Source organism: Pygoscelis adeliae, unplaced genomic scaffold (genome assembly GCF_000699105.1).
Source record: "Pygoscelis adeliae isolate BGI_AS28 unplaced genomic scaffold, ASM69910v1 Scaffold425, whole genome shotgun sequence".
NCBI classification, from domain to species: Eukaryota; Metazoa; Chordata; class Aves; order Sphenisciformes; family Spheniscidae; genus Pygoscelis; species Pygoscelis adeliae.
The window spans coordinates 563,737-590,978 of NW_008824775.1; the positions used below are offsets into that span (position 1 = coordinate 563,737).

At 34.2% G+C, this 27,242-nt stretch overlaps 1 protein-coding gene across 1 annotated transcript in view; it reads left to right on the forward strand.

Moving 5' to 3' along the window:
* Positions 1-11,884: 11,884 nt before the first annotated feature.
* The window catches only part of REV1 (REV1, polymerase (DNA directed)), a 52,509-nt gene continuing 37,151 nt past the window's right edge, over positions 11,885-27,242 (forward strand). Inside the window, exons 1-5 of the mRNA XM_009323835.1 lie at positions 11,885-11,947; positions 13,587-13,653; positions 14,525-14,657; positions 19,239-19,407; positions 25,719-25,868. Coding sequence (XP_009322110.1) covers positions 13,597-13,653; positions 14,525-14,657; positions 19,239-19,407; positions 25,719-25,868 — 509 coding nt within the window. The 5' untranslated portion in view covers positions 11,885-11,947; positions 13,587-13,596. The remainder of the gene's footprint in view (positions 11,948-13,586; positions 13,654-14,524; positions 14,658-19,238; positions 19,408-25,718; positions 25,869-27,242) is intronic.

Sequence of the window (27,242 nt, forward strand, 5' to 3'; positions counted from 1 at the left end):
GTGTGTGCATGTCTGGGTCAGCCACCCCCCGCTCGTCGCCTTCCCCTCCCCCCCACGGCACCTGTGTGTGCGTGTGTGTCTGTCACATGGGGCCTGCGCTTCAGACACAACACGGTTCCCAAGGCAGAGCCGGAGTGGTGCCGCGAGTATTTTGCCAGCTACGGGGTCATTGCAGGGAAGTGGGTTGGAGGAGGAGAAGGAAAGCCCAAGCCCTGGCGCAGCCTTGCCCTCTCGGAACACACCACGCGCTGTGGCACTCGGCTGTAGCAGCGGGTCTCTGCCTGCGGTTTTCCGTAGTGTTTGTCACAAGTTGTATTTGCTGAGCAATAGTGCTGGATATAACCAGCGTGCTGGAAGGAAGAGGACCTGTGCTCCGTGAGTAAGCCTGTGCTTACAAACACCGAGGGACAAATGTGTTCACTGATGCTTCTTCACCCCTTCCCCATCTCATGTTGATGCGTTTTGCTGTATAGTTACCATTGACTTGACCTGTGATACTGAGCAAAAAGCCCCTGATGGGAGATGGGCGGTAATAGCATGTTAACCTCAAGAAAGGAGAGAAAGAGAATACCGCAAGCACGTGATTTTTTTGGTAGAAAATCTATGTGTTGTATGCTGTAATATTCCATTATTTCTGGTGCTTTAAAATTAACGTCAAAGTCTTCAAAATGACAGGGCTGCGAATGCTCTGCTTGTGTTAATGAGAGATTTTCTTCGTGAAAAGATGAGTTGGTGTTTGTTCTGCATCTCAATTTAAAATCCAGGTCCAATCTCAAATTTGATACTGTAGTCCAAAGAAGCAAAAACAGGCCAGTGTAATTTTATGATCCGAATTCTTTATTCATTAGATGCTGTTGTTGCTCAGATAGAACTGTTTTAAACAGTTGCCTACTTACCATTAGTTGCAAGAGGTTATAGTTAAAATTTATTTCTGGCATAGTTCTGTCTTACTATGGGTTATGACATTTAACACAGAAATCCAAATCTCTGACAAATTCTTTGCCATCTTGTCTCAAGCGTGTAGTTATTACCCATTCCTACCATATTGGTCTTTCACTCAGTTGATTTCTTCCACTGGACAAGGTACCAAATCCCTGTTCGTAAATAATCCCAAGCTGTCAGACTGGAGGTCATTGGTAGGACAGTATTAGTAGAGGCACAGTGCAGACACCTGCCTTGTGACTCACTGATGTTTAACTACTTGAAGATAGATTGTTTTAAAAGTAAAGCTCTAATAGGAAAAATACATTGGCATATTTGAAGCCTCAGTAGTAAACTGTGCATTTTTCTGTGTACAGTATATGTGTCTTCAACACATTATTCAGTAATTGGCCTTTCAAATGTAGCACCAGTCCATCTTTCTGGATAGTATGTACGTACTCTTACTTAGTCACAGCCTGTTCTGATGCAGTGATAGTGTCTTGTAACTGAGTGCTGATTTTGATTAGTCTTTTCTGATCCCTTGACCCAGATGTCTTTTTGTAAAGAAGTTTCCTGGCAATTTTTCAGTCTTTCTACCATCCCTTTCAGTTACTAGAGAGATGAAAGAAAAAGTAAGAATGATTCAAACACAAAACCAGATTTTGAGTAGGTAGCAAAAATTAATATGATTACACAGATCTTTTTTTTTAATAAATCAGTTGTTCGGGACGAGCAGGAAAAGAATAACTTGCCTGACCCTGCCATGTGCTTTCCCCATTTAATTTGTTAGCTATTGTTTATTTCATGAAGAATGATTTTTTTTTTTTATTGAACATTTTTCTGTTTTAATTAAAGGTGTATATTATTATCACTGAGATCTCTGTCAGCTCTTAGCAGCATGTTTGCCTGGTATAGATATAATAAGGGAGCTAAATATCCAAATGTTGACACCCTCCCTCAAGAATACAATGTAGATTAATTTGGTGATAGTGCCATGTGTTTACCTAAGCATAGCAGAATGAGGAAAAACTGGAAGCAAATAGAAATGAGAGTGGCCATGGAGTTACAGAGAAAGTTGAAAGTAAGAGAGCAAATCTAAGTGGATGCAAAAGAGCGTGAGGAATTCTCAGACGTGTGATATAGTATACTTGTGGAAGTGTCTTTTTTTTTAAGAGGGAAATTTGTGTAGTGCTTCTCCCCAAGAGCAGCTTTCTGCTCTGTTGTGGAAACCAGACAGCATTTTAATTGGAGACACAAATGTTTTTAGGGCGGAGGGCCTCCCATGTCTGTGGTCCCCTCACTTCTGTATTTCATGTGGGGTAACTGGTGGTCATAAGATAGAAGTCAGGATTAGGAAACCCTTCTTCTTTCTCACTCTTCAGTGGAAGAGAGGTGAGTGTGTAGAACAGCTTTAAAATCTGGGCTGTGATGATAACTTCCATTCTTGTGGCTTGTATTTTCAAAACTAACTGAAGGACCGCTGCTACTGTAATTAAGGAATCTGGGACCGTTAAATTCATCTAGGAGATACTTTTAGTTTGGTATACCCATAGAAAGGATTGTTGTATCTTCCGTATTCTTTGCTGTAAATGCCTAAGCAGACCATGGTCCCTGAATTTCAGTGTTAGCTTTTGGGGAAAGTAATATTTTATTAATTGGTTGGGGGGGCAGGCGGGCGGAACTCCTTTCCTATCTCAAAGCTTCAGGTCTTCCAATTGCTATTCTACCTATTTCATAGTGCTGAAGCTGGTGCTTTGAAATTTAGTTGCTTGCATGAGTAAAGCTTAGCCATATTGTAGCTAACTCTTTGTTGGTTTTGCTTTCTGTTCCCAGCTATCTGTAAATACTTTAACCGAATCCCAACATAAGGAAACTATCAGCTGTAATCTCCTTATTTGGTCTCCTTGAATTCACGCAGACCTTTTCAGCTTCTTGACTTACGAAAGTAAATAATCCTGAAAAAGGGAAAGCTAATTTTGCTCAGGAGAAGGCACTGCTCAGGTACCTTGCAGAGTCATTCTTGCAAATGCAGGTGGATTGGTTTGAATGCCAAAACATGAAAGCAGTGCTGAAGCTGCGCAAAGTAGGGTTGAGAACTGCTCTAAGGTTTTTCCATATTGACATAGAGATTGTTGGTATTCTGGCAGGGTAAGGTATGCAGTGTATTTTGGTGGCATCCTGGGGACCGTTGCTAACATTTTCAGTCAGGTTGTAGTTGTCAGTAAATATCCAAAGTAAAATAAAGTTCTGTCCACCATGTTCATGACTTCATCTTTTTGAGGTGACTCATATCAGCTGTTAGTCCAGGGCTTGATGAGTCAGCATCTTGGACAAATGGTTGTACTCCACTTACATCATTTTGGAAACCTAGGAGCTGTTGGTATTTAAAGGAAGTAATGAAATTGCTGATAATTCTTACAAATAGGAAAGCCCATGACCCGTGGCATGTAAAGTAAATGATTAGTGCAGTTTACCAAGTAGAGTAAATGTATTTTACCATTTTGTGCTTTTGAATGCAACTCCCAGTTGAACTAAAGAACTAAATAATGGTGTGTATTGAAAGGATACTGTTTCTGGTTTCTGAATCTGCCTGTTGTTTTCAGGAAACATTAGAGCATTGGGAAACTGGGAAGAGTGGCTTTTCAGTCACTATTTCCTAGATTTCCTTGCTGAAATTGCATTATTTGTTAAACAGTTCCAAGAATCCTCTTATAAAGCAATACTGGGGGGGGGGGGGGGGGGGTAATGACTTTTCACTCTAACTTCTGGCTGATCAGGAATTTGAAGTTGTAAGTGTTGCCCCTCCATAATGATTCCCATAATTTTTGCATTGATTTTTAACCTAAGTTCTACAAGCATCATGTTTGCCTGGGGTAGGCCGTTTTTACTCTGTGGCCTTTTTGTATTGATCTGTCTCCACTAAGCAGCAGTGTAACGCTGTTGTTCCAATGTCAGAGGTACTTAGAATACCAACTTAAAACTACTTCAGGCCAAGAATGCAATTCAGATTTGAGTTTTATTTAGGGATCCTAAAGAATTAGAGCATTTTTGTTTTGTCCTAAGAACTTAGAACTATGTTTTTCATGGAAAACACAGAAACACTGTGCTCTATCTTTTCACTTTCCTTTGAATCTGGGAGGAAACTTGAGAATATATTGGATCAGATCAAAAGTTCACCTAGGTAATAGTAAAGAAACAAACATACTGAGATACTTTGCCTTTATATTCTGAGTTCCTGTAGTTTGTTCCCTTTTTTCAAAAACAAAAAATAAAAAAATTAATGGCTTTTTATTCCATTCATCTGTTCAACCCCTGTGGACTTTTAGCATCCTTGGTGTCCTGTGTCAGAGAATCCACAAATAAACTAGGCAATAGATGAAAAAATATTTCCATTTGTTTTGATCTCTCCACTTACTAGTTTCATCTGATTCCTCCTAGTCTTGTTGGTCTGAGTTGATGATAAAAGTAATATCCATGGACTAACAAAAGATGTAGAAAACTTGAGTAGAAGCTTAAAACTTCAAGGCTAAGCACAGAAGCCATATCTTGTGAAGATTTTACTTCAAAAAAGATTTTGCAGCTTTGAGAGTTTCAAAGGCAAATCCAGAAAAACATTTGGGAACTGGACTACGCAATGTCAGTTGGAATTAAGTAGTGTCATTCAAAAGGTGCTATGAACAGAAAATCTACCTATTTTAATACTGAATCTGTAGTCATCAATACTTTTGCTAGTAAAGTTACTTGAGTTCTTAGGGTGTTGCTACTGTACGTGCTTAGTGCTGCCTGTATGGGAGTAGAGAGATGGTCCTCCTTAGTATCTGACATCAGCTACCACTTGAGATTCGCAAAGTGGATGTCTTTTTCCCCGAAAAGCCTGTCCTGATCAGCACCTGCTCAGCGTACACTGGTAACATTGAGTTGAGCATAAAGCACAACTTCCCTGGGCACTTCTCCTAAAAAAAACCCACAAACTTGTAGAGAAGAAGGGGTACCTTCTCATGACATTAGGTAGAACATTGGCCCAAAGAGCAGATTTGTTTCCATGCCATTCTCTATTGCCAAAGTGGTTAATCTGGGTAGTGAGCGATCAAATTGGTCAGCAACAAAGATGTTTGTTGTGTGTATATACATGCACTTGCATGTGCACACAAACATGCACACACACGTATACACACACACACACGTGTATATCCAAACAGATACATACAATCAATCAAAAATATGTAGTCTCTTTTGACAAGATTTCACCAGTCTGCTGGCCTGAAGTCTAGGGAATCTGGGGAAGCTGAAGATAGTGCATGTCAGAGATTTTTGCCAGCACAATTCCTCTGAATTCTATGTTAACAAATTCAGAGCATTCACAGATTCCTTGCTTTGGTCACCTCGTGAGAATTTTCCAGTTGTTTATTTTTGAACGATTATACCTCCACTTTTCCTGCCTTGTTAAGTTTTTCTTTAGCTTTACAAGGGCACTTCCTTCAGTTGTGCCTAGGAGGTCTTAGGAAGTCCTAAATCATTCAGCAGCAGCAAGTCTTCTCATTATTTGGGAGGAGGGATCATGGTTTACCTATGCTACCTACCGACTGCTAGACCTGTGCCTCAGCATAGGCTTCTTGTGTAAGATGCAAGTTGTGGGACTGGATTGTCATCAGACTGAGGGGTGCACAAACTAAAAATTTCCTAAATGAGTTCTATTGATTTATTAGGTAGAAAAATGAACATCCCACTCTTCCTTTTCAAAGAAGAGAGTAACACAGTTCTCTGTTCTCAAATACTATAGACAGCTAAACATAGGGGCTTGCAGGAAGAATACGCAACTCGTATGCTCATCTCACTCTTTCAGATACTCAAGTCCAAGAGAGAAAGAGAATTTCCTTTTGGTGATTTACAGTCCATTCACTATGTTGCTATTGAGAGTCCTAATTTCACAAGCTCTGCTTCTTATTCTGATTTTACTTAATGGATTTTTTTGGAAGCTGGCATAAAGATTGTGAGTGTGCCAAGTCCTTTTGGGGTTGAGGCTCCAAAAGAATATAAGCGCAGAAGAGAACTAATGAAGCCAATTGCTGAAGTCTGGTGAAATTTTCCAGTGTATTGTGGCAATAAGAACAGTTGTATCAAAGAGGTGATATTTGAACTAAAAAGTGAATTGAGCTGCATGGTTAAATATAGCAATGAACATTTATCAAGAAGAGCCACTCATCACTGAGGAACTCTGAAGGAGGGGGGGAAACTCTACCAAAAAATGCAGGAGTGTTGAAACTGAAGCCAGAGTCTTCTGTGAGCAGAAGAAAAAGTCAGCCAGGTTAAACCACTACTTGTGACAAGCTCTTGAATGGACTGTAGCTGCTACTGAGTGTTATTCCTAGAGGGGAATGAAACATCGACAAGTTGGTCTCAAATTGAATCTGGCTTGCTATTTTTCAAAGAACTAACCATCTCAAATGCGATGTATAAAAGCAAAAAGAGTATCTTCTGGAAAACAGATTGCTCAAAGCTGTTGATCACTGCAGATCGTGCAGTGATGCTGTTTTCTGTACCTCGTGCTCCTGGTTCCTTAAGTTGTAACAATTAAAACAATCATCTGTCCTGGACTTCCAAGTCAGTTGTAAAAAGGTCTAAACACTTTTGTCCTGTCCAGCTCTCGTATAAATGGTTACCTGCTGTACAACTGCTTTGGGTCATTGTGATGATTCGCCAGTAAAAGAAATGTATATTTCTTAGTTGTTACTTGTATGTAAAGTATTTAGTCCTTGATGTTAAAGTAAACTGATCTGAAATAAAGACCATTTTGAGTTGCAAAAATAGTCAGTTTGGAAACTGGTTTAGTTTAGCAAAGAGTTCCTGTGTCTCTCTCTGGGGGAGTGATTGAACTGAAGGTCAGAGTATCACTTTTTTACTGTAAAGCTCAAATGAAAGTATGCATGGAACACAGTTTTAGAATAGTCATTGACACATAAGGAGTTGATTCTGAAGGACTTGGTTTTTTCCATGCTTTATGTGGGTTGAATGGTATTTCACCTTTCTAGCAAATGACATGGATGTTCATATTTTAGAAAAACGCTGTTTCTAAATTTCTCATATTAACAGTTTTGTGTCTAATATTTAATGTGCCCGAGATTTTAATGATTGTTCTTTCCTAATTTATACTCTTAGGTTTACTCACAGGAGACGGGGATGGTGTTGGGTGTTTTTGGGGACAGGTATTTTTCAAGTGTCCTTCAGCTAATTTAATTTCTGTTTCTTTAAAATATCATCAAAGATTGAACTGCAAAACAGAACTTGCTGGTTGACCCTGTAACATCAGGTGCTTGGAGTTAGAAGTGATTATTGTATGGGCACATGTGGCTTAAGATGGGGAGCTGTTTGATCGTAACTTTCGTTGAAAACTCTTAGCCTATGGAAAAGGTGAGGTAGCCTACCCCTCTTGTTTATTGGGGGGACAAAACAGAAGCAGGGCTAGTTAGTGAAGAGTAGCTAGGTCATTGCAACTCTGTATCCACATCTACACCACAGTTAGTTGGTTATAGCCGTGACCCTAAAAGTCGGTTTCTAGAAATGGCTGAGATAATCTTAAGATCCCACTGGCAGTGAAAGGAACAGTCCCATCCATCCCTGTTTTCTGGCCTGTCTGCTTTGGCTTTGTCTGATGCTTTTGTGAGTCAGTTCAGCTTGCTGAACTGGCAGGAAACTAACAGGTAAAATTATGTCAATTTTCTATTGATTTAGTGAGCTGAATTGCATATAGCACCAGTAAGAACATAGGGGTCATGTGAGTTCGGAGGTAGCGTAGAGGTTGGGAAGAAGGGATGAAGCCTGTTAGGCCAGCAGAGGTTGAAGAGCAGAATCATCCCTTTTGGTGGCAGTCAGCCATCAAGTTGACTCAACCATCTGATGAAATTTCACCCTGAGAGTTTATTTCCTGCCTAGAGTAAAATTCAGTTGCTTTGCAACATACTAATTAGTTTTTTTTAATATGGAGCAGTAGTATTAACTCTGAAGTGTCTAAAATCACAGCGATTTTAAAATACAGTATCTTAAGAAAAACATTTGAACTATCTTTTTTATTTTTAAGTTCTTTTGCTGGATTCTGAACTTTTCAATATGTGGTAGAAAACAGTTTTAGATCCTGTAGCAGGAGCTCTTTTCTGGAAGACTCAGCCAAGAGTAGGACTCTCTTGTGCTGAGAAATGTGTAATCACGTAAGACAGTTCTTTCCTCAAAGAGCTTGCAGATGGGTGCCAAGTAAGAGTGGTGAGTTTGATGTGGAAGCTGGAATGTAGATGCATGAAACTTAAACAGGCCACAAAATAACCCACTTGATGGAAACAACTTTTAAGCCCTGTTGAGCTGGGATGGATTCAATCTACAGTTCAAGCAAAAGATTCTGATGTTCATTAGCAGTGGCCCGAGATATCCATACTTCCGTTAGCAATAGAGTTACACCTTCAAGAATAAAGCTTGTGGTGTTTGAATATGTTAGTTAAATCAAGTTCTTCTGAAAGGACGTTGACAGGATGTTCATTCTGGTCAGAAATGCAAAATAGCTGTTACGATGTGTTATACTTGCACTCAGCTTTGTTACCTGAAATTGGATTATCTGGATTAGAAGTTAACTTGTGCCATGTATTTAGACAGAAGTTTGGCAGGGTTATTTGTTAAGTCACAGTGCAGCTTCATTTTGTCTTTGGAAATAGTTCATATGTTTTCCTGTAGTGCAGAGCTATAAAGTGTATATTCTGCCAGATTCAAGTTGGCTACTTGAAGAGGCAGCAGAAGTGTCTCTGCACCATATACCTGGAAAAGGGAATGCTGAAGAGTGTGGCAGAGACAACTCAAGTTTGAGCAGGGCTAGTACTGACCTGGAATTAAAAAGCCCATGAGGATCCATGTTCACTTCTTACAAAGTCATTGAGCTCTGTATTCTGTGCTCCCAAGCATTCTTCCCCATAATACCTGTGGTTTTGGTCTGGGTTTGTCCGTTATCTGTGTTATCCCAACTACCCGAGATAATGGAAACCCGCTGAATTTAAAGTATTTTAAAGAAATAACTTTCCTGCATCAGACCGTGTGTCTGACTGCTACAGCTGAGATTAAAACAAATATTAACTTAACATCAACATTCACATCTACGTTCCTTGTTTTGCGATCTAAAATCTCACAGTTGCTGTCCAACTCTTTTATACACGCAGACATGTTTATAGAATTCATAAAATGTAGACTTAACATTTCTTTCCATTACCCGATCTGTAGGATTTGATTAACAGCCTTTAATAATAGGATTAAGTGGTTGTGGGTTGGGAATTATAAGGCCTATGAAACAGTGCGCAAAGGGATGTTAACGTATCTTTTCCTAGTGGGCTGTATTGGGCATTTCTGAGCCACCAGTCATGTACAAAGCATCAAAACTCTTAGTTTCTCTTCTAGCTTCAGTTTTGAAAAGGATCACCCAATAGAAATTTGAATTCTAGTTAAAGAACCCTATTTTGTAGAACAGTAAGATTTTTACCATTTGTATGTGCTCTAGAAAGAGATGCAGGGCCAAATGATGTTAATTTTGATCACAGGAGTTCTTAACGACTTTTTTTTTTTCCTTGAAAGTTGTTTCTCTTGCACTGAAAACTTAGATTCTATTCCTAGGAATGCTATTTCTACCTTTACAGGCTTTTGTGCAGTTTCAGAGTTTGTTGGGGTTTTTTTTTTAATTGCTGAAGATTTCTTTGTGTTCACAGGTACAGAATATGAACATTTCAATTCTATTTAAAAAGCTTTTCTCTGGGCGAAGGGTCACTTTATAGCTTGTCCTTCAGGCTCTAGAGATACCCTGAAAACTAGTAACTATGGTGGTTCACTTTCACTGAGTCACTGTGCGTTTGTGCTCTTGAATTTGTGAAAACAGAGAAAACTGTTCTGAAACAAGTTAGATACTATAATCACAAGAAAGATGAACTCGTCTGAAATCGGCCTGCTTGTGATGGGTGTTTAAGTCCCCTGTCTTGATTTTTCTGCCCCACCCCCCCCAGGGTTCTTTACAAAGCGTTTCTCTTACTCATCCCTTCATCGTGATTCCTATAGAGGGAGCATCGTATCATCCTTACATTTCCTATTTCATGAACCAGTGAGCATGTTTCAAATCTTGCTTAACTTTTCCTCTGATTTAATATATCCTGTGCAAGATGTCTCTCTCACTCATTTGTTCCTTAGGTTTCAGCAAGGCAGCTGTAGAGGTTATCTTCATTTTCAAGGAAAAATTCGCACTGTCAGCACAAGTCTTTAGCAGGGGATTCTCCTTAGTCCAGAAACCTTGGTTCACCATTCAGTTCCTGGAACTACAAAGAGAGAAATTAGTCTCCCAGGTTTTCATATCAGCATTAACAAAATAATCCACGACTCTCAAGACTAGAGCCAGAGGCATCTAGTAATCACTGAAGTACCATGTTCTTAACTTGTGTGTTTAGAATTTAAGTGGACTGGCTGAGTCAAAAATCACATCTGCCAAGGAAATGGTAAATCATTATCAGATGTTGTAAGTAGGCATCCTCTAGTTTTGCAGGCTCTAGGAAGACAACATTTGAGCAGTTGATATGTCATATTTTTAACACACTAACCTAAAGTAGTTTTGTTTTTCTGATTTCTAGTTTTAATCAAACTAGGCACGTACCCATGATTCTGATTTTCATTGGCCCCCCTGGTTGTGGTGTTCTGATCTAATGGCTTTTAGACTAGAGATCTTTCTCCCTCACATCCCAGTGGCCTGAACAAAAATGAAATGTGTTTCAAGGTTTCAGAAAAGCTTGCCCTCATGAAGGCAGTTCTTCAGTTTATCAGGCATTAGATGTTTTAGTTTAAGCAAGAGGTTGTCTATATAGGGGTCAGAGTACCTATCAAATCCTATCTTCTCAAGAACTCGATGATTAGAATAAAGGACATCTTTGTTAGACTCACGTTGTGGTGACTTGCAGTGTGCATTTCATACAATCTTTGTTTTTTTTCAGAGTAAGAGTTTCTTTTCATATGAGATTTTCTTTTTGATAGACTTACAATCATACAACAGCCCAGATTGGAAGTGACCTTGAAAGACTATCTAGTCCAACCTTTCATGGGTAGGAAAGCCTAGATGAGATTATCTAGCACCCTGTCCAATTCCAGCTTGAAAACCTCCAGTGATGAGGACTCTACCATGTCCCTGGGGAGGTTGTTCCAGTGATTGATTGTTCTCACTGTACAAAATTTCTGTCATATCAAGATGAAACCTCTCCTGGTGCAACCTGTACCCATTGCCTCTTGTCCTCTCCATGTGGCTCCTTGTGAAGAGAAAGCCTCTGTCCTTTTTGTAGCCACTCTTTAGAACTTTGTCATCCTTTATTAAGAAGGAGAAAGGGTAATCAATAGTTAAAATTCTGGTGTCTCTTACGAGCTTATACACTGATACCTATGATATCTAAAAACTAGATACCATTTTCATGAATAAATGAGGATTTTTCCTTGAACTTACACTTCTCTGTTTTCTCCAAGAACTTCTTAGCCAGAAGTGATAGATTTGAATTACAGTTGACTTCAGCTGATGGAAAAATACAAATTTTCAATATGAAAGAAATCATCTAGCCATTTCCAGTATGTACTGTCCTCTATAGGAAAAAAGTCAATTTTGTATTTCATGTGGTCATCTAGCTCATCTCCTCTCATTTTTCTCACTGCTCCTTAAGAGTTCTGTGGTATCTATTAGATATAATCCAAACCACTAAAAATTAATTTCAGAAAGCTCAATGTTTTGAAAATTGGTCTCTGAGTAAGAAATGCAGGTACCTATAGAGAAAATACAACATACTGAGGAGGGGTTGCTTTGTTTTGGTTGTTGGTGTAGAGCTTATCTCCTTGACATGTAATTAATCTTCATAATTATATACACGTGTGTAGGTTATGTATCAAATTACAGCAACTATAAGAAGAATAGAACCAGGTGCATCATGATCTTCCTGTGTTTGCGGAGGTCCTGAAACGTACAACTGAAGCTTGTCTTTTCAAGGTAGTTATACCTGCTTTGACTATAATTCTATGGTTGCCTAATTTGGCATATTTGCAGTATTCCATGAAAATGATCATATTTATGAAAACTTTCCTGCAGCTGTGTCTTGTTCTGCAATCAAACTTGCCTGCAATCCAGGGTGGTTTAACTGGATTTCAGAGTATGCCTGCTTGGTAGCTCTGGAAGAAAAGGGATTTAAGAGACAAAAGGTAGAATTCAACTTTCAGCCAGGTTCAGAGGAAGCAAAATTTTAATGTGTAAATGAGGCAGTCTGCAGAACAGTGCAGTAGAAGGCCTGGATAGGAAAATGACCAAAAATGCGTTGTCATTTCCATCCATGGTTTCTGGTAGGCGGGAGACTGAATGAAGCTTCTCTGCTCCGTCATTGGACGATGCTATGGATAGTCCAGAGAATAGGTATCTTCTCAAAACCAGACAAGGATGGAAAAAAACAGTTGACTTCCTTCTGTGTATTAACTGTAGTTTTGTGCATTTTGGAGGATAAAGGAATAGAAAGTGAATATTTGATAAAATAAAGGTGACTGGCTTAAATCTTCTTCCTTTTAGTTTCAGAGTCCTGTCCTTGTACTCTAAGAGCTAATAACCCTAAAAGACAAAACAGGGTTTTTATTTGGGGAACTGGTTAGAGCAGAAAGTGAGAGATGTAATAGCAGGCAGTGACCTCATGATCTTACTACATCATTAATCAATTTTTTAAAATCAGTGTTACAACAGCTATAGTTAATGTGAATCACTTGGGTGCAGTGAACAGTTGACCACAGTCCAAAATGTTTCTTTTTCTCTCCACCAGTACTGTTCTAGCCAACTAATTGCTCGTCTGGGGACGCTGCTGTGTACAGCTTATGGCCCAGGGATAAGTGTCTTCCATAAAGGAAAACTGCAATTTGGCTGGTTGGGTAGATTTATTTATTTATTTAAATTTATTATTATTATTATTAAGCAACACAAACAAAAAACAAACCCAAGGAAACAAATCGCAAACCTAGCTATAGATCATACTAGATCATTTAAACAACCGGCTCTTCATTGACCATAAGATGGCCTTTGGTTTTTTTGCTTTTATGTGATATATTGCATTGGAGCAACAAGTGTTTGGACCTTTTATGATTAGCTGTAAATCCATTGGTGAAATTAATCCAGTCCCGAGTACCAGGTGTTTGCCTGCATCCCACCATGTAGATAGTATCAAATAGGAAATACAGGTTGTTCCTGACTTGGGCAATATTTTGCATGAACGGTAGCAATTGTATTTAAGAACCTTTTATTTCTCCTTTTTTATAGGAGATGTATGATGAACAGGAAGAATTTAATAAATCATAATAGAAACTGAACATTGTAATGAGTTTTTTGTATTCTGGGTGAATAGAACAAAATGTGTATGTGTGGGTTTTTTGATACGTAGCAGGAGCTACAGTATGCATTACTACAAAACTGAGTAACTAGGTTTTTATGCAATTTTTCATTTCTAGGTTAACTGTGTAACTCGTATACTTTAGTGAAGCCCATTGAAAAATGTATTATTTGTGATAATCTGTAGATGGCCTGTAATGCATCATTGAAATGCCACTGATGATATTACTAAACATCTAATTGATCAAGCATTTTTCTTCCTATGCAGAAGCTTCAGTATGAGGCGGGGTGGATGGCGGAAACGGGCTGGCGATGGCGATGGCTGGGGAATATGGGTATGTTCAAAACCAAGTGGCTTTTTTTGTTGTTTTTTTTTTTTAAGAGGTAAATGGCACTGCGTTAAAAGGGGTTTACAATTTTGTTATATATGCTAAAGGTATGCTATAAATTAAACTCTATTGCGTCACTTGAAAACACATAATTAAGTTCAAAAGAAATTTTTAGATTTACCAGGTTCTGAAGTCTTCATTCACAATAATCCACTAAATTGCATTATTAACAAGTACAGACCCTTGAATAGGTTTAAATCACCATTTAAAAGCTAAACTAAATAATTTTAAAACTATTTAATTTTAAAACTATTTGTGGTTGTCTTCACCACATTCTATATAGTTGGACAAACAATAACTGAGGCACCTAATTTATGTAAATATTTATAATATTACTGTCTCATGTATATTTAAGAACTGAAAATACATGGACCTTAATGAATATTCTCTACATTGTTTCTTTAGGCAACGAGCCTCCGATTTAGCATCCAAACTTGCATGATTCCCTTATTTCTTTTTTCTTCTTTCTTTTTATTCTGTAAGAATTTCTATTTTATTCTATAACAATTTATTCTATAAGAATTTTGTATAGATAGAATCTTTTTCTTATGGAATAAGATAACAGAAGTATGAAATAAATCCCGCCATGTTGGTAACCAGATGCACTTATCTTGTAGATAAGAATTTAGGGTGAAGGATTTGCTGTTTCTCATTTGGAAAAAGAATATGTCTTCTGTATGTCAACCAAAATCAATTTGAAGGAATGCTGCTTACCTTTCCAGTCTTTAATTGACCAGTTTCTGCCTGTAAACATTAGAAAATAAGACCAGCATCATGGATTTGGTTTTGTTTTGTTTTGTTTTAACTTAAAAACTAGGGTGGGTACATGTCGGCAAAGGTTAAGAAATTGGAGGATCAGTTCCGGTCAGATTCAGCCATACAGCACCAGAGGGATGGAAATTCATCAAGTATCTTTAGCGGAGTTGCCATCTATGTCAATGGCTTTACAGGTGAAGCTTTCTTTTTTTTAAGGATCTGTTCTGTTTTGTTCTAGTGTCTGTTTACCATCCTAAGTGGAGTAAAAAACTGTAAAACACATGAGTTTGCAGCTAGGTAAATACATAGCAATTACTGTATATGCTTTGTATATTATGTTCCTTTGTATTTCATGATTAAGGTTTTCAATATAAAATCAGATTTAGGTTCTGAATATAAATGTTACTTTACTAAATCATTTACATGAATGGGCATTGATACAAATAGCAGTAAATTTTTCCACCTTTCCGCAGTCTTGTTATTTGAAATGAAACCTTTTAACTTCCTCCATATTCCTATATATATTAAGTTCTTACTTTTCCAAACTATTGATGGTTGCATTGGACTTGGAGTGTATGTGTCAAAGTTATGTTTGGGTGGATATGTTGGGGTTTTCTTGCTTGGAGTGGTGTAATGCTTGAGACAGTGAACCCATTAATAGTGGAAGGAGGAACAAGAGAAGAGGTAAGACATATGTATGCATTGTCTGCGATGGACTGATAGTGCATGTTAACTGGAATAAGATTTTTAATCTACCATACTTACGTTCCTATTTCTCCTGGGTTCTGTAAAGCAGCTTAATAACCTTCTTGAAACTTCCCAGAAGCCTTTTTCAGGGACGTATGCCAGGAATGTTGTGACTGTTATATAACTGATGCGTACAGCTTCTGTGATACGGAGCAGTGCTGGTTTGAGCACAGGGCTCAAACGGACTGAAAAAGGTTAAGGTGGACATGTTAAACTATTAATACTGAATATTAAATAACTGTATCAATTATTTAATAAAGGCAGTTTCTTTAGTGAAAATCTAGCATTTGCATATTCTTCAAGGTACTAGTTCCTAAATAGAGCTCTACAAGATGGTTGTTCAAAAGGCTGAAGTAGGAAAGATAACACTTGGAGAAAATGTGTGCTATTTTTAGTTAAAAGTTAGAGGTATAATCAAGTGTTAGAAATATTTTGAGAGTTGACAGGAGGGCACTGGAAGGAATTGTAACTGTATTCTTTAAAAAAATTTTCTTCTTTCCTGTATTGATAAACTTTTTTTTTTTAGTATCTTGTGCCAGATTTACTATTCAAACTATTCCATTTGTGCTGACCCAAACCTTTTGGTGCCAGCGTGACACCGCTGTAAAGGTTTCCCAAAAGCTAAAACTTTTCTTTTTTTTTTTTTTTTTTTTTTTTTTTTTTTTTTTTTTTTTTTTTTTTTTTTTTTTTTTTTTTTTTTTTTTTTTTTTTTTTTTTTTTTTTTTTTTTTTTTTTTTTTTTTTTTTTTTTTTTTTTTTTTTTTTTTTTTTTTTTTTTTTTTTTTTTTTTTTTTTTTTTTTTTTTTTTTTTTTTTTTTTTTTTTTTTTTTTTTTTTTTTTTTTTTTTTTTTTTTTTTTTTTTTTTTTTTTTTTTTTTTTTTTTTTTTTTTTTTTTTTTTTTTTTTTTTTTTTTTTTTTTTTTTTTTTTTTTTTTTTTTTTTTTTTTTTTTTTTTTTTTTTTTTTTTTTTTTTTTTTTTTTTTTTTTTTTTTTTTTTTTTTTTTTTTTTTTTTTTTTTTTTTTTTTTTTTTTTTTTTTTTTTTTTTTTTTTTTTTTTTTTTTTTTTTTTTTTTTTTTTTTTTTTTTTTTTTTTTTTTTTTTTTTTTTTTTTTTTTTTTTTTTTTTTTTTTTTTTTTTTTTTTTTTTTTTTTTTTTTTTTTTTTTTTTTTTTTTTTTTTTTTTTTTTTTTTTTTTTTTTTTTTTTTTTTTTTTTTTTTTTTTTTTTTTTTTTTTTTTTTTTTTTTTTTTTTTTTTTTTTTTTTTTTTTTTTTTTTTTTTTTTTTTTTTTTTTTTTTTTTTTTTTTTTTTTTTTTTTTTTTTTTTTTTTTTTTTTTTTTTTTTTTTTTTTTTTTTTTTTTTTTTTTTTTTTTTTTTTTTTTTTTTTTTTTTTTTTTTTTTTTTTTTTTTTTTTTTTTTTTTTTTTTTTTTTTTTTTTTTTTTTTTTTTTTTTTTTTTTTTTTTTTTTTTTTTTTTTTTTTTTTTTTTTTTTTTTTTTTTTTTTTTTTTTTTTTTTTTTTTTTTTTTTTTTTTTTTTTTTTTTTTTTTTTTTTTTTTTTTTTTTTTTTTTTTTTTTTTTTTTTTTTTTTTTTTTTTTTTTTTTTTTTTTTTTTTTTTTTTTTTTTTTTTTTTTTTTTTTTTTTTTTTTTTTTTTTTTTTTTTTTTTTTTTTTTTTTTTTTTTTTTTTTTTTTTTTTTTTTTTTTTTTTTTTTTTTTTTTTTTTTTTTTTTTTTTTTTTTTTTTTTTTTTTTTTTTTTTTTTTTTTTTTTTTTTTTTTTTTTTTTTTTTTTTTTTTTTTTTTTTTTTTTTTTTTTTTTTTTTTTTTTTTTTTTTTTTTTTTTTTTTTTTTTTTTTTTTTTTTTTTTTTTTTTTTTTTTTTTTTTTTTTTTTTTTTTTTTTTTTTTTTTTTTTTTTTTTTTTTTTTTTTTTTTTTTTTTTTTTTTTTTTTTTTTTTTTTTTTTTTTTTTTTTTTTTTTTTTTTTTTTTTTTTTTTTTTTTTTTTTTTTTTTTTTTTTTTTTTTTTTTTTTTTTTTTTTTTTTTTTTTTTTTTTTTTTTTTTTTTTTTTTTTTTTTTTTTTTTTTTTTTTTTTTTTTTTTTTTTTTTTTTTTTTTTTTTTTTTTTTTTTTTTTTTTTTTTTTTTTTTTTTTTTTTTTTTTTTTTTTTTTTTTTTTTTTTTTTTTTTTTTTTTTTTTTTTTTTTTTTTTTTTTTTTTTTTTTTTTTTTTTTTTTTTTTTTTTTTTTTTTTTTTTTTTTTTTTTTTTTTTTTTTTTTTTTTTTTTTTTTTTTTTTTTTTTTTTTTTTTTTTTTTTTTTTTTTTTTTTTTTTTTTTTTTTTTTTTTTTTTTTTTTTTTTTTTTTTTTTTTTTTTTTTTTTTTTTTTTTTTTTTTTTTTTTTTTTTTTTTTTTTTTTTTTTTTTTTTTTTTTTTTTTTTTTTTTTTTTTTTTTTTTTTTTTTTTTTTTTTTTTTTTTTTTTTTTTTTTTTTTTTTTTTTTTTTTTTTTTTTTTTTTTTTTTTTTTTTTTTTTTTTTTTTTTTTTTTTTTTTTTTTTTTTTTTTTTTTTTTTTTTTTTTTTTTTTTTTTTTTTTTTTTTTTTTTTTTTTTTTTTTTTTTTTTTTTTTTTTTTTTTTTTTTTTTTTTTTTTTTTTTTTTTTTTTTTTTTTTTTTTTTTTTTTTTTTTTTTTTTTTTTTTTTTTTTTTTTTTTTTTTTTTTTTTTTTTTTTTTTTTTTTTTTTTTTTTTTTTTTTTTTTTTTTTTTTTTTTTTTTTTTTTTTTTTTTTTTTTTTTTTTTTTTTTTTTTTTTTTTTTTTTTTTTTTTTTTTTTTTTTTTTTTTTTTTTTTTTTTTTTTTTTTTTTTTTTTTTTTTTTTTTTTTTTTTTTTTTTTTTTTTTTTTTTTTTTTTTTTTTTTTTTTTTTTTTTTTTTTTTTTTTTTTTTTTTTTTTTTTTTTTTTTTTTTTTTTTTTTTTTTTTTTTTTTTTTTTTTTTTTTTTTTTTTTTTTTTTTTTTTTTTTTTTTTTTTTTTTTTTTTTTTTTTTTTTTTTTTTTTTTTTTTTTTTTTTTTTTTTTTTTTTTTTTTTTTTTTTTTTTTTTTTTTTTTTTTTTTTTTTTTTTTTTTTTTTTTTTTTTTTTTTTTTTTTTTTTTTTTTTTTTTTTTTTTTTTTTTTTTTTTTTTTTTTTTTTTTTTTTTTTTTTTTTTTTTTTTTTTTTTTTTTTTTTTTTTTTTTTTTTTTTTTTTTTTTTTTTTTTTTTTTTTTTTTTTTTTTTTTTTTTTTTTTTTTTTTTTTTTTTTTTTTTTTTTTTTTTTTTTTTTTTTTTTTTTTTTTTTTTTTTTTTTTTTTTTTTTTTTTTTTTTTTTTTTTTTTTTTTTTTTTTTTTTTTTTTTTTTTTTTTTTTTTTTTTTTTTTTTTTTTTTTTTTTTTTTTTTTTTTTTTTTTTTTTTTTTTTTTTCCCCCCACCTCTGCTTGCATAATAAGTACTCTTTTTAACATGATTGAGGGGATAAGAAGAGATGTTAGTTTTTAAGGTATTCTCTGTTCCCTGTAACAATTCAAGAATAACCTGGTAAGGGAAGAGTGAGTTAACTGCTTCAGTAAATCAGAAATTGTATAGTAGGAGTTCTGTGCTGTTGCTAAACCCTTTTGATATTAATTCTTTTCTATTGCTTCTGGGTATAAACTACTCTCCCCAACTCTGGTGAAAAGATAAATGAGTTAATCTAATTTTGTGTTATATTGATGTAAAGTGGTTTTTAATGTACTTGAGTATTTCACACACACACACACACATGTTGTGGAAAGATCCTCTGTAACAAGTAGAATGTTTACATTTTGAATCAGTCTGCAGAAACAGTGTTTTCTACGATTCTTCAGAAATGCTTTTCTGATTTGTTCTTTGAAGAACTTGTAAGGTTTTTCAGGAGAAAAACAATGGTTTGCACTCTTTCTGATCATGGCATCATATTTCGCAATTAAAGTTGTTTTTCTTACTGTATTTGCTGACACAAAACAGGAATATTTCTGGTTTTAATTTTATAGATCCCTCAGCTGATGAGTTAAGACGGCTAATGATGTTGCATGGAGGCCAATACCACGTGTATTATTCCAGATCAAAAACAACTCACATCATTGCCACAAATCTTCCAAATGCCAAAATAAAAGAATTGAAAGGAGAAAAAGTAGTTCGGCCAGAGTGGATCATGGAAAGGTAAGTTTAGGTCTACTGCTTCTGGAGTTTTCTCCTTTTGGAAAAAAAAGAAGAAAAATCTGGAAAAACATCGTTATAGAAGGTTGCATTTTGAGATTATGGTTTAGTTTAAAATAAATCTGTCCTTGCAACAGCTGAGTAAAAATACTACTGTTACATTGAAGATATGCTTCTTAGTGATTGTTCCTTAAGAAACTTCACTTAGAACATTCAGAAAGTCTCAGGCTGCCTCAGAAAGTCAGGAAACTGAACATTATCCTGTGATTCCATTTAATAGCCAATCAATTGACCAGCCTCCATCTCAGTATGTTTAAATAAGTACTTGGTGATTGTTTTTTAACCTCTTGCCTTGTGCATTGCATAAGTTTCATTTCATCTGTAAATAAAGAAGAATGTAAATTGAAAAGCATTTTCATAAAACTGAAATTAATCCATCTAAACATTTATTATGTTGTGACTTTGTAACAAAACAAAACAAAATAAAAAAAAAACCCACGTTTTATTTACAAAGAATTCATATTCTTTGGTTCTTCCATGCACTGGAATACATAGAATCAACTGAAGTTGTCCTCAGGTCTTTGAAAAAGATGATAGCCAGGCTCAGAGCAGTTAATCTGGCTTGCCTCTGTCTTCTTCCATCTGAGGAACCCATGGAAATAGAACAGGCAGGAATACGTTCTGGAAATCATTCTGTTAGTGTCATGCTATTCTTAACTAGCCTCTTTCCTAGACAACCAGCAGAAACAGGCAAGGAACTGTTCTGCATACATACTTGTAAAATCCTATTTGCAGTTCCTGTTTTCAGTTTGATGATTTTCAGTCCTTTGGAGTCAGCTGTTTTGTATCATGTATCTTTAAGGTAAATTTTTTAAACTTTAGTCAGAAATGATAAGTTCCTCAGTTTGAAAAAGACTTTAAGTACATTTGTTAAACAGTTTTAGGGCTTCACCCAGGAGTTTAAGGACTTGGAAGACTGGTGGTAGGTGTGTGTTTATTTGAAAGATGTGGCCATTTTCATTGATGCCATTAAAGCTCGTTATGATTTTAACCAGGTCGGAAAAATGAATTTGCATACATTCAGTAGAGACTTGCTAGAACCTAATGTATGAAATCTCCTAAAATTTTTCCTTATGATGTCTTGTGTTCAGGTTCTGCATCTCCTGATTCTGGAAGGTTGTACTGTAGAATAAGTCAGAAGAACTGAGTATAGACAAATACATGGGGTTGGGCACAACAACAGTTCCCTGGAAACAGGGAACTCGCTGTCTCAGTTGAACAGGGTTTGTGTCAGAATCTGGAATAAAAGCTAATTTCACAACAACCCCTCGTTTTTTCCCTTCCTCTCAACAGTATTGAAGAACACTCATCGGTTAAATACTCCATCTCTGTGTATGGAATACCCAATGATGTTCTCCTCAGTAGATCAGTTTGTGAAAATCAGTGCAGTGGATGTAGAGGTTCCAAATTTGTTGAATATTCATGTGCACGTCATGTTAGTGCAATATGATGGGTTTGGGTTTTTTTAGTTTGGTTAAGAATCAAGCCTAAAATGCTACTGTCACAAATTGCTGGTAAAGCAATGTTGTTAGATCTTCAGTCTTGTGATCCAAGGTTGCAAAATGAAAAGGTCGTTTGTCTGTGGAGCTTTGATTTATTTCTTTGTGTGAAACACATTATGATCTAGTCCTTAATTACATGATCACATGCCATCTTTTTTCACTGTGGTACCGGCCACATTCTCTTCACAGAAAAGATTGAATTCAGGTTGCAAATTGCTAATTCAGTGTCTTGGTTTTTGCTTCTTGTCTCTGTAACCCTGTTCCTTACTTACTGCATGTGACTCAAATTCTGTGCTGGTAATGGAATGAATAATTAATTCCTGTCTTTTATTGGTGCTTACCACTATAGCATCTGTCTGCTTTCCAAAGATTAATGAACGTACCATGGCACTTATTACAATGGCTATTATTTTCATTTTTTGTTTGAGAGCCGCCAAAAAGACATTACGGTAAAACACCAAAAATGTCAATAATTTGGAATATGCCATGTGGACTATGTAAGATAGTTACAGAGTTACTTACACAAGGATGGTAAGGCATATGTTGAAGTTTATTGCTGTGTTAAAAGCTTTGCATATTCTGAACTGTGAACATTTTGAGCTATGGTCTAAAGTCAGACTCTCATAAACCTGTTGTTAAATGCAAGTAGCTCTAGAGTTTTGGTTTAATTAGCATCACGTAGAGATCCTGTGGTAACAGTAGTTGCAAAATCCAGTATTGCACAGTAATGTGTGGTTGCTTTAGCGACAAAATCATTCTTTCTGCACTCCCCTTGTTGTGTATTTTTGCTACCTCTCCATTTCTGCAACAAATGAAGACAGACACTTGCAGGCAGACCTCCTTTCTAAATCTTTCTTACTTGATTTGAAAAATACATGACACAATTACGTAGCTTGGAAAGGTTGTTGTGCAATGTCCAATGGAAGCCAAATTAAGGTGATTTGAGAGCTTGACTTTCAAATTTGAATATTCTTTTAAAAAGCATTCTTTGACATTTATAATAAAATCACTTTTCAGAGATTGAGGATAACTAACCTCTAAAACAAGCTACCAGTAGAATTTGTGGATTCCTTATTTTGATTTTCAGGTTGAGTGAATGTTTTTCTTAAAGATCTGTGTTAATCTGACACAAATGTGAAGAAAATAGTTTAAAACAATTTCCCCAGAAAAACAAAAAATTAGTCTGGTACATCACACTTCATTTCCTTTTTCTGATGAGGATTCAGAATGCAAACTATTTGAATAAATAAAAGCTACCAGTCCTAAAACAGTACAGCTTTCAGAAGAGATGCCACGTTACTTTAACACAGTAACTTTTTTTGGAAACTAGCAAAGCATTGAAGGGGAAGGAGATGGCTTTTATAGCTATATCGGAAGCAAATGGAGCAGGCCTGCTGTTGAATGGTGGGGCAACCTCATGACAAAGGATATGGAAAAAGTTGAGGTACTCAATACTGCCTTTTCTTCAGTGTTTAGTGGCTAGGTCTACTTTCATGCCTTGAAGGCCTGTGTGTCTAGTGGCAGAGTTTAGAGCAAAGAAATGCTACCAAAGATATAGGAAGCATAAATTATGGTTCACTTAAGGAAACATGACATATACAGCTCTACAATACCAGATAGAATGCATCCAAGGGAGCTGAAAAAGGTAGCTGATACCAGTGCTACACCACTCTCTGTCAACTTCGAAAATCCATGGCAATCAGATGAGATTTTCCAGAAGACTGCATAAAAGGCAAATGTCATGCTTGCCTTCAGAAATGGGAAGAAGGATCCAGGGAACTGCGCTGTGATCAGCTTCACTACAGTCACTGAAGGCTGTGGGGAGATACCTTCCTGGAAGCTATATCTAGGGTGGCAAATCACGCCGGACCAGCCTGGTTGTCTTCTGTGGGGAGATGACTGGATGACGGGAGAGCAGTAGATATCATTTGCTTTGACTACAGTAGGGCTTTTGACACAGTCCCCCATTGCATTCTTTTAATAAATTGGGGAGATACGGATTGGATAATGGGCTACTAGCTGGGTGAAGAACTGGCTCAACTGCCTGGCTCAGACAGTAGTGGTTGACAGTTAAGAGTCAAAGTAGCAAATGGTTACAAGTGGCATTTCTGAAGGGTCGATACTGGGGCAGATGCAGTTTAATGTCTTTTAGCAATGTGGACATTGGCGATGCAGTGGAAAGTACCTTCAGCAAGTTTCTGGGTGACGGCAAATAGAAGGGAACAGTTGATATACTAGAGAGCAGGGCTGCCCTTTGGAGAGTCTCAACAAACTGGAGGAATGAGATGACAGAAACTTAATGAAACTCAACAAAGTCAAATGCAGAGTCCTGCGCATGGGACAGAATTAATTCCATGCAACCAGACCAGCTAGGGACTCGCTGGTTAGGGCACACCCTTGTAGGGGAGGACTTGAGGGTCCTGGTGGACTACGAGTTGACCATGGAGCAGCAGTTGTGCCCTTGTGGAGATAAAGGCTAACAGCATACTGGGTTGCATTAGCAAGACCATAGCCAGCAGGTCAAGAGAAGTGATTCTTCCAATCTATTCAGCACTTCTGAAGCTGCATCTGGAGTTCTGTGTCTGATTTTGGGCTTCTCAGTACAAGAAAGATACTGACAAACTGGAGTGAGTTCAGAGAACCACCAACATGAATAGGGGCCTGGAACACGTGATACATGATGAGAGGCTGAGGAAGCTGGTTTTGTTTTGCTTGGAGAGAAGACTAGGAAGGGATCTAATTGCTGGCTTTCATTACCATGAGGTTACAGGGAGCATGGAGCCAGGTTTTTCTTCAAGATGCACAGCCAGAGGACAAGAGGCAATAGGCGCAAGTTGCAGCAAAGAAAATTTTGACTAAGGAAAAGATTTTTCACGGTGAAAGAGAGCAAGCAGTGGAACAGGTGCCTAGAGAGGTTGTGGAATCTCTGCCCTTGGACGTTCAAAATTTGGGTGGACTCAGCCCAGGGCAACCTGATCTGACTTTAAAGATAACCCTGCTTTGAGCAGTGTTTGCACTAGAGACCTTCGGAGGTCCTTTCCAACCTAATATTTTTAGTGATTATGAATTCTGTGATCCAGGGAGTGTGGAATGGGGAAGGATGTTGAATGATGCATCTAAAATAGGATTCCTATTGCTGCATCTTAATACTGTTTGAAAAAAAACCAAACCAAACCAACTGTGTATTGATCTAAAAATGCAGCTACTCCAGTAGCTAAAATCTTAGCATGAACAAGTTCTTAAATAAATGTGTGTTTTTGTATAATCTTGAAATTGCAGTAATGATTTTGAAATATTACTTGGGTGGTTATGCACCCAGGTTCATGCGGTGATACGAGAAACAGTCTAACCAGGCATTGTAAAAGCTTAGTTGCTGCATCACCACTTTCTGTACAAGAAAGCTTTGGAACTTTACCGTGTGTATTTTTAACTCTATTTGGCAATGTTTAATGTAAATGATGTTCCTTTATGAATGCTATATAGTCATGTATCAAACAATATTTAATTGATACATTTTTAGGGCTGTTTTTACTATCCCATTCCCATAGAAACCTTACCAGGTCTGTATGTATATGCCTAACTAGTTTTAATTTATCTAATTGGGAAATGCGATCTCCCACTATATTCTTCTCTAATTGCAGCAAGAAAGCTCCTAAGGGCTTTTGTTCCACTGTCCAGCTCCCTTGACAGTAGTACAGATTTGAGCTAGTTAAAAAGCACATCTCCAAGAGAAAGCATTCAGGTGTTGAAGAACAGAAAAACAGTATCTGTCACTGAGCTAAATTATCTTCAAACATTTGACTCCAATTGTATCTTCAAAACTGAACGCTAATATTAAGCTTCTTTGATATGAGAGAGGTTCCTCTGCTGTAAGAAGTTTCAGCATCTCTGACCCAGTGTTCAATATGAAGAGTTGTATATGAAGAAGAGGTGAAGTATAGTCTGCGAAGGCTGTTATCTCTACTGCCAGCAACAGGCGTTGGGGTGGAGAGATGAAATCATGCTGTGGTGTATTTTTGAGAGGATTCCACTTCAGAGTCCATGACTTCCCTAAGGAATTTAGCAGTTATTGACGTATAATTACAGTTTCAGTGGAAGAAGAAGACGACGACGGAGATACAGTGGAACACATAGGACAGAACTGGAATGATTGTGGTAGATTTTTACGCAGGGTGTATTTGGAAATTACTCTTCTGTCTAGCTTTCTTCAGTGAATTTTCTCACAAGAAGGAGTAATTACCCTTTTGGAATGGAAAAAGTAGTTCCTCTTTAATAGTGAACCACATCCTAGCTGACCTCCTTCAAATTATACCCAGATTTGCTTCGGACACATGCATTTCCATTGTTCCAAGTTAAAGAGCTCAGTCAGCATTGTTCAGTTAGAATAACCTGGACCACTCACCATTTTTTTTGACTGAGCATTGCTTACTCTGTTTTTGAAATTAAGTATTAGGATATAATATTTGTGTGTGTCAATTGGAGAAGAGAAATGGATGTAGACAACTGACCAACAAAACTGTGCAAATATCTTTTGTAGTACCAGTCACCACATGACAAATTACTTTCAGTTCAATCCAGTTAGTAGTGGGAAAGGAGTTGTGGAAGGGACTGCAAGTACCTATAGCAGAACAGCAAAAGGTAATGACCAAAGTAATAGTTTATTGTACATGAGGTATTTTTTAGCATAGAAGGTTGGGGGGTTTTAAAATGTCTTAAGTAGTAACCTGTTCCTTTTTTGTTTCTTTGTTTCAGCATTAAAGCTGGACGTCTCCTCTCGCACATTCCGTATCAGCTTTACACCAAGCAGTCAAGTGTTCAAAAAGGTCTCAACTTTAATAGCATATGCAAACCTGAAGATGCCATGCCAGGTCCAAGCAATATAGCTAAAGATCTCAACAGGGTGTAAGTGTTTCTGATCTTGTAATACAGATGCTAATCATTCACCCATAATGGGTTTGCATTTATAACTATATAGCATTTTTAAAATTCATTTCAGCTTTATAAGAGGGGAGCTCTGAGGCACTGAAATTTAAAAATAAGGTATAGCTATATACGTAGTTTAGGACAGAACTACAGTTACCTTGACTCCAAGCATTGTCTCTAGTCCTTGGATCACACTTTGCTTGATAATGTGACCTAGGAGTCCTAGGATGTAGCGTATCTGTACGGAAGCAACAGGCCTACATTAAAGGATTCTGACTAGTGACACTGACAAGTAGGTCTTTATTTCAAAACCAAAAAGCTGGTATGATTTGATTACTTTTGCTAAAGGTGCCTAGGATCAAATGTAAATGCATACTAGTTGTTAAGTTCTTTCTTTAGCTTCTTTTAAAAAAAAACAGCGTACCTTATGTATGCTAACACCAAGGTTTAAGTCACGCTTGAGAGAGAAGATGGATTAAAAAATCCAATTACAATATGAAAAATTCTCCTAAAAGACCTTGAAAAGGGAATAGAACAGAAAGCACCAACGAAACTCTTAACTGGCAGAGGAATTGGAATTTGGAAAGAAGTCTTCCCCTTGAACAGGCTGTTCGGTAGATTTTTTTTTTTAAGAGGGTTCCTGCATCTTTTTCAGAAGCACGTTTGTTGTTCAGAGTCAAGAATCATAAAATTATAGAATGGTTGAGGTTGGAAGAGACCTCTGGAGGTCATCTGGTCCAACACTACTGTTCAAACAGGGCCAAGGATACTGTACTTAGATTTGTAATGGGGATCTGTGTTCTTCCACAGTCCGCTGATTTATTTAAAATCCAGTTCTGCATAATTCTGAGGAGACTTTACCACATGAGTGGGATTTGTCTATATTTAAGAAAAATAAAACCGGTGCCACAAAATTAATATCCTAAGCAGTATTTCTTACCCGTATTTTAAACAATGAGTGATACAATCACCATCACCTCTTACTGCATTGCTAATGTTTTTTAAATGAGAAGAATATTCAGAGTTCCAAAAATAACGATTTAGTCTGAAAAGCCTGCCCTATCCACTGATACTGAATATGTACCACTGGATATATCACTTTCAACCATGCAGCTCCTCAAAAATACTATCTTTGATATAATTTGTGATTGTGATAATCTTAACCAAATCTTTGTCACAGTTAATTGGCTTTCTGGTTTCACTGGTATACTGGATAGCTAATTATTTCCCGCCTTTTTTTGTGTGTACTTAAATTGCTGGCTTTGGGAGTTGAGAGCGATGGTGGGGTTTTTTTCCAGCAGATCAAGAGTATGCACAACTCTTGAAGGCTTTGGTTTTAATTCCGCTTAGGGT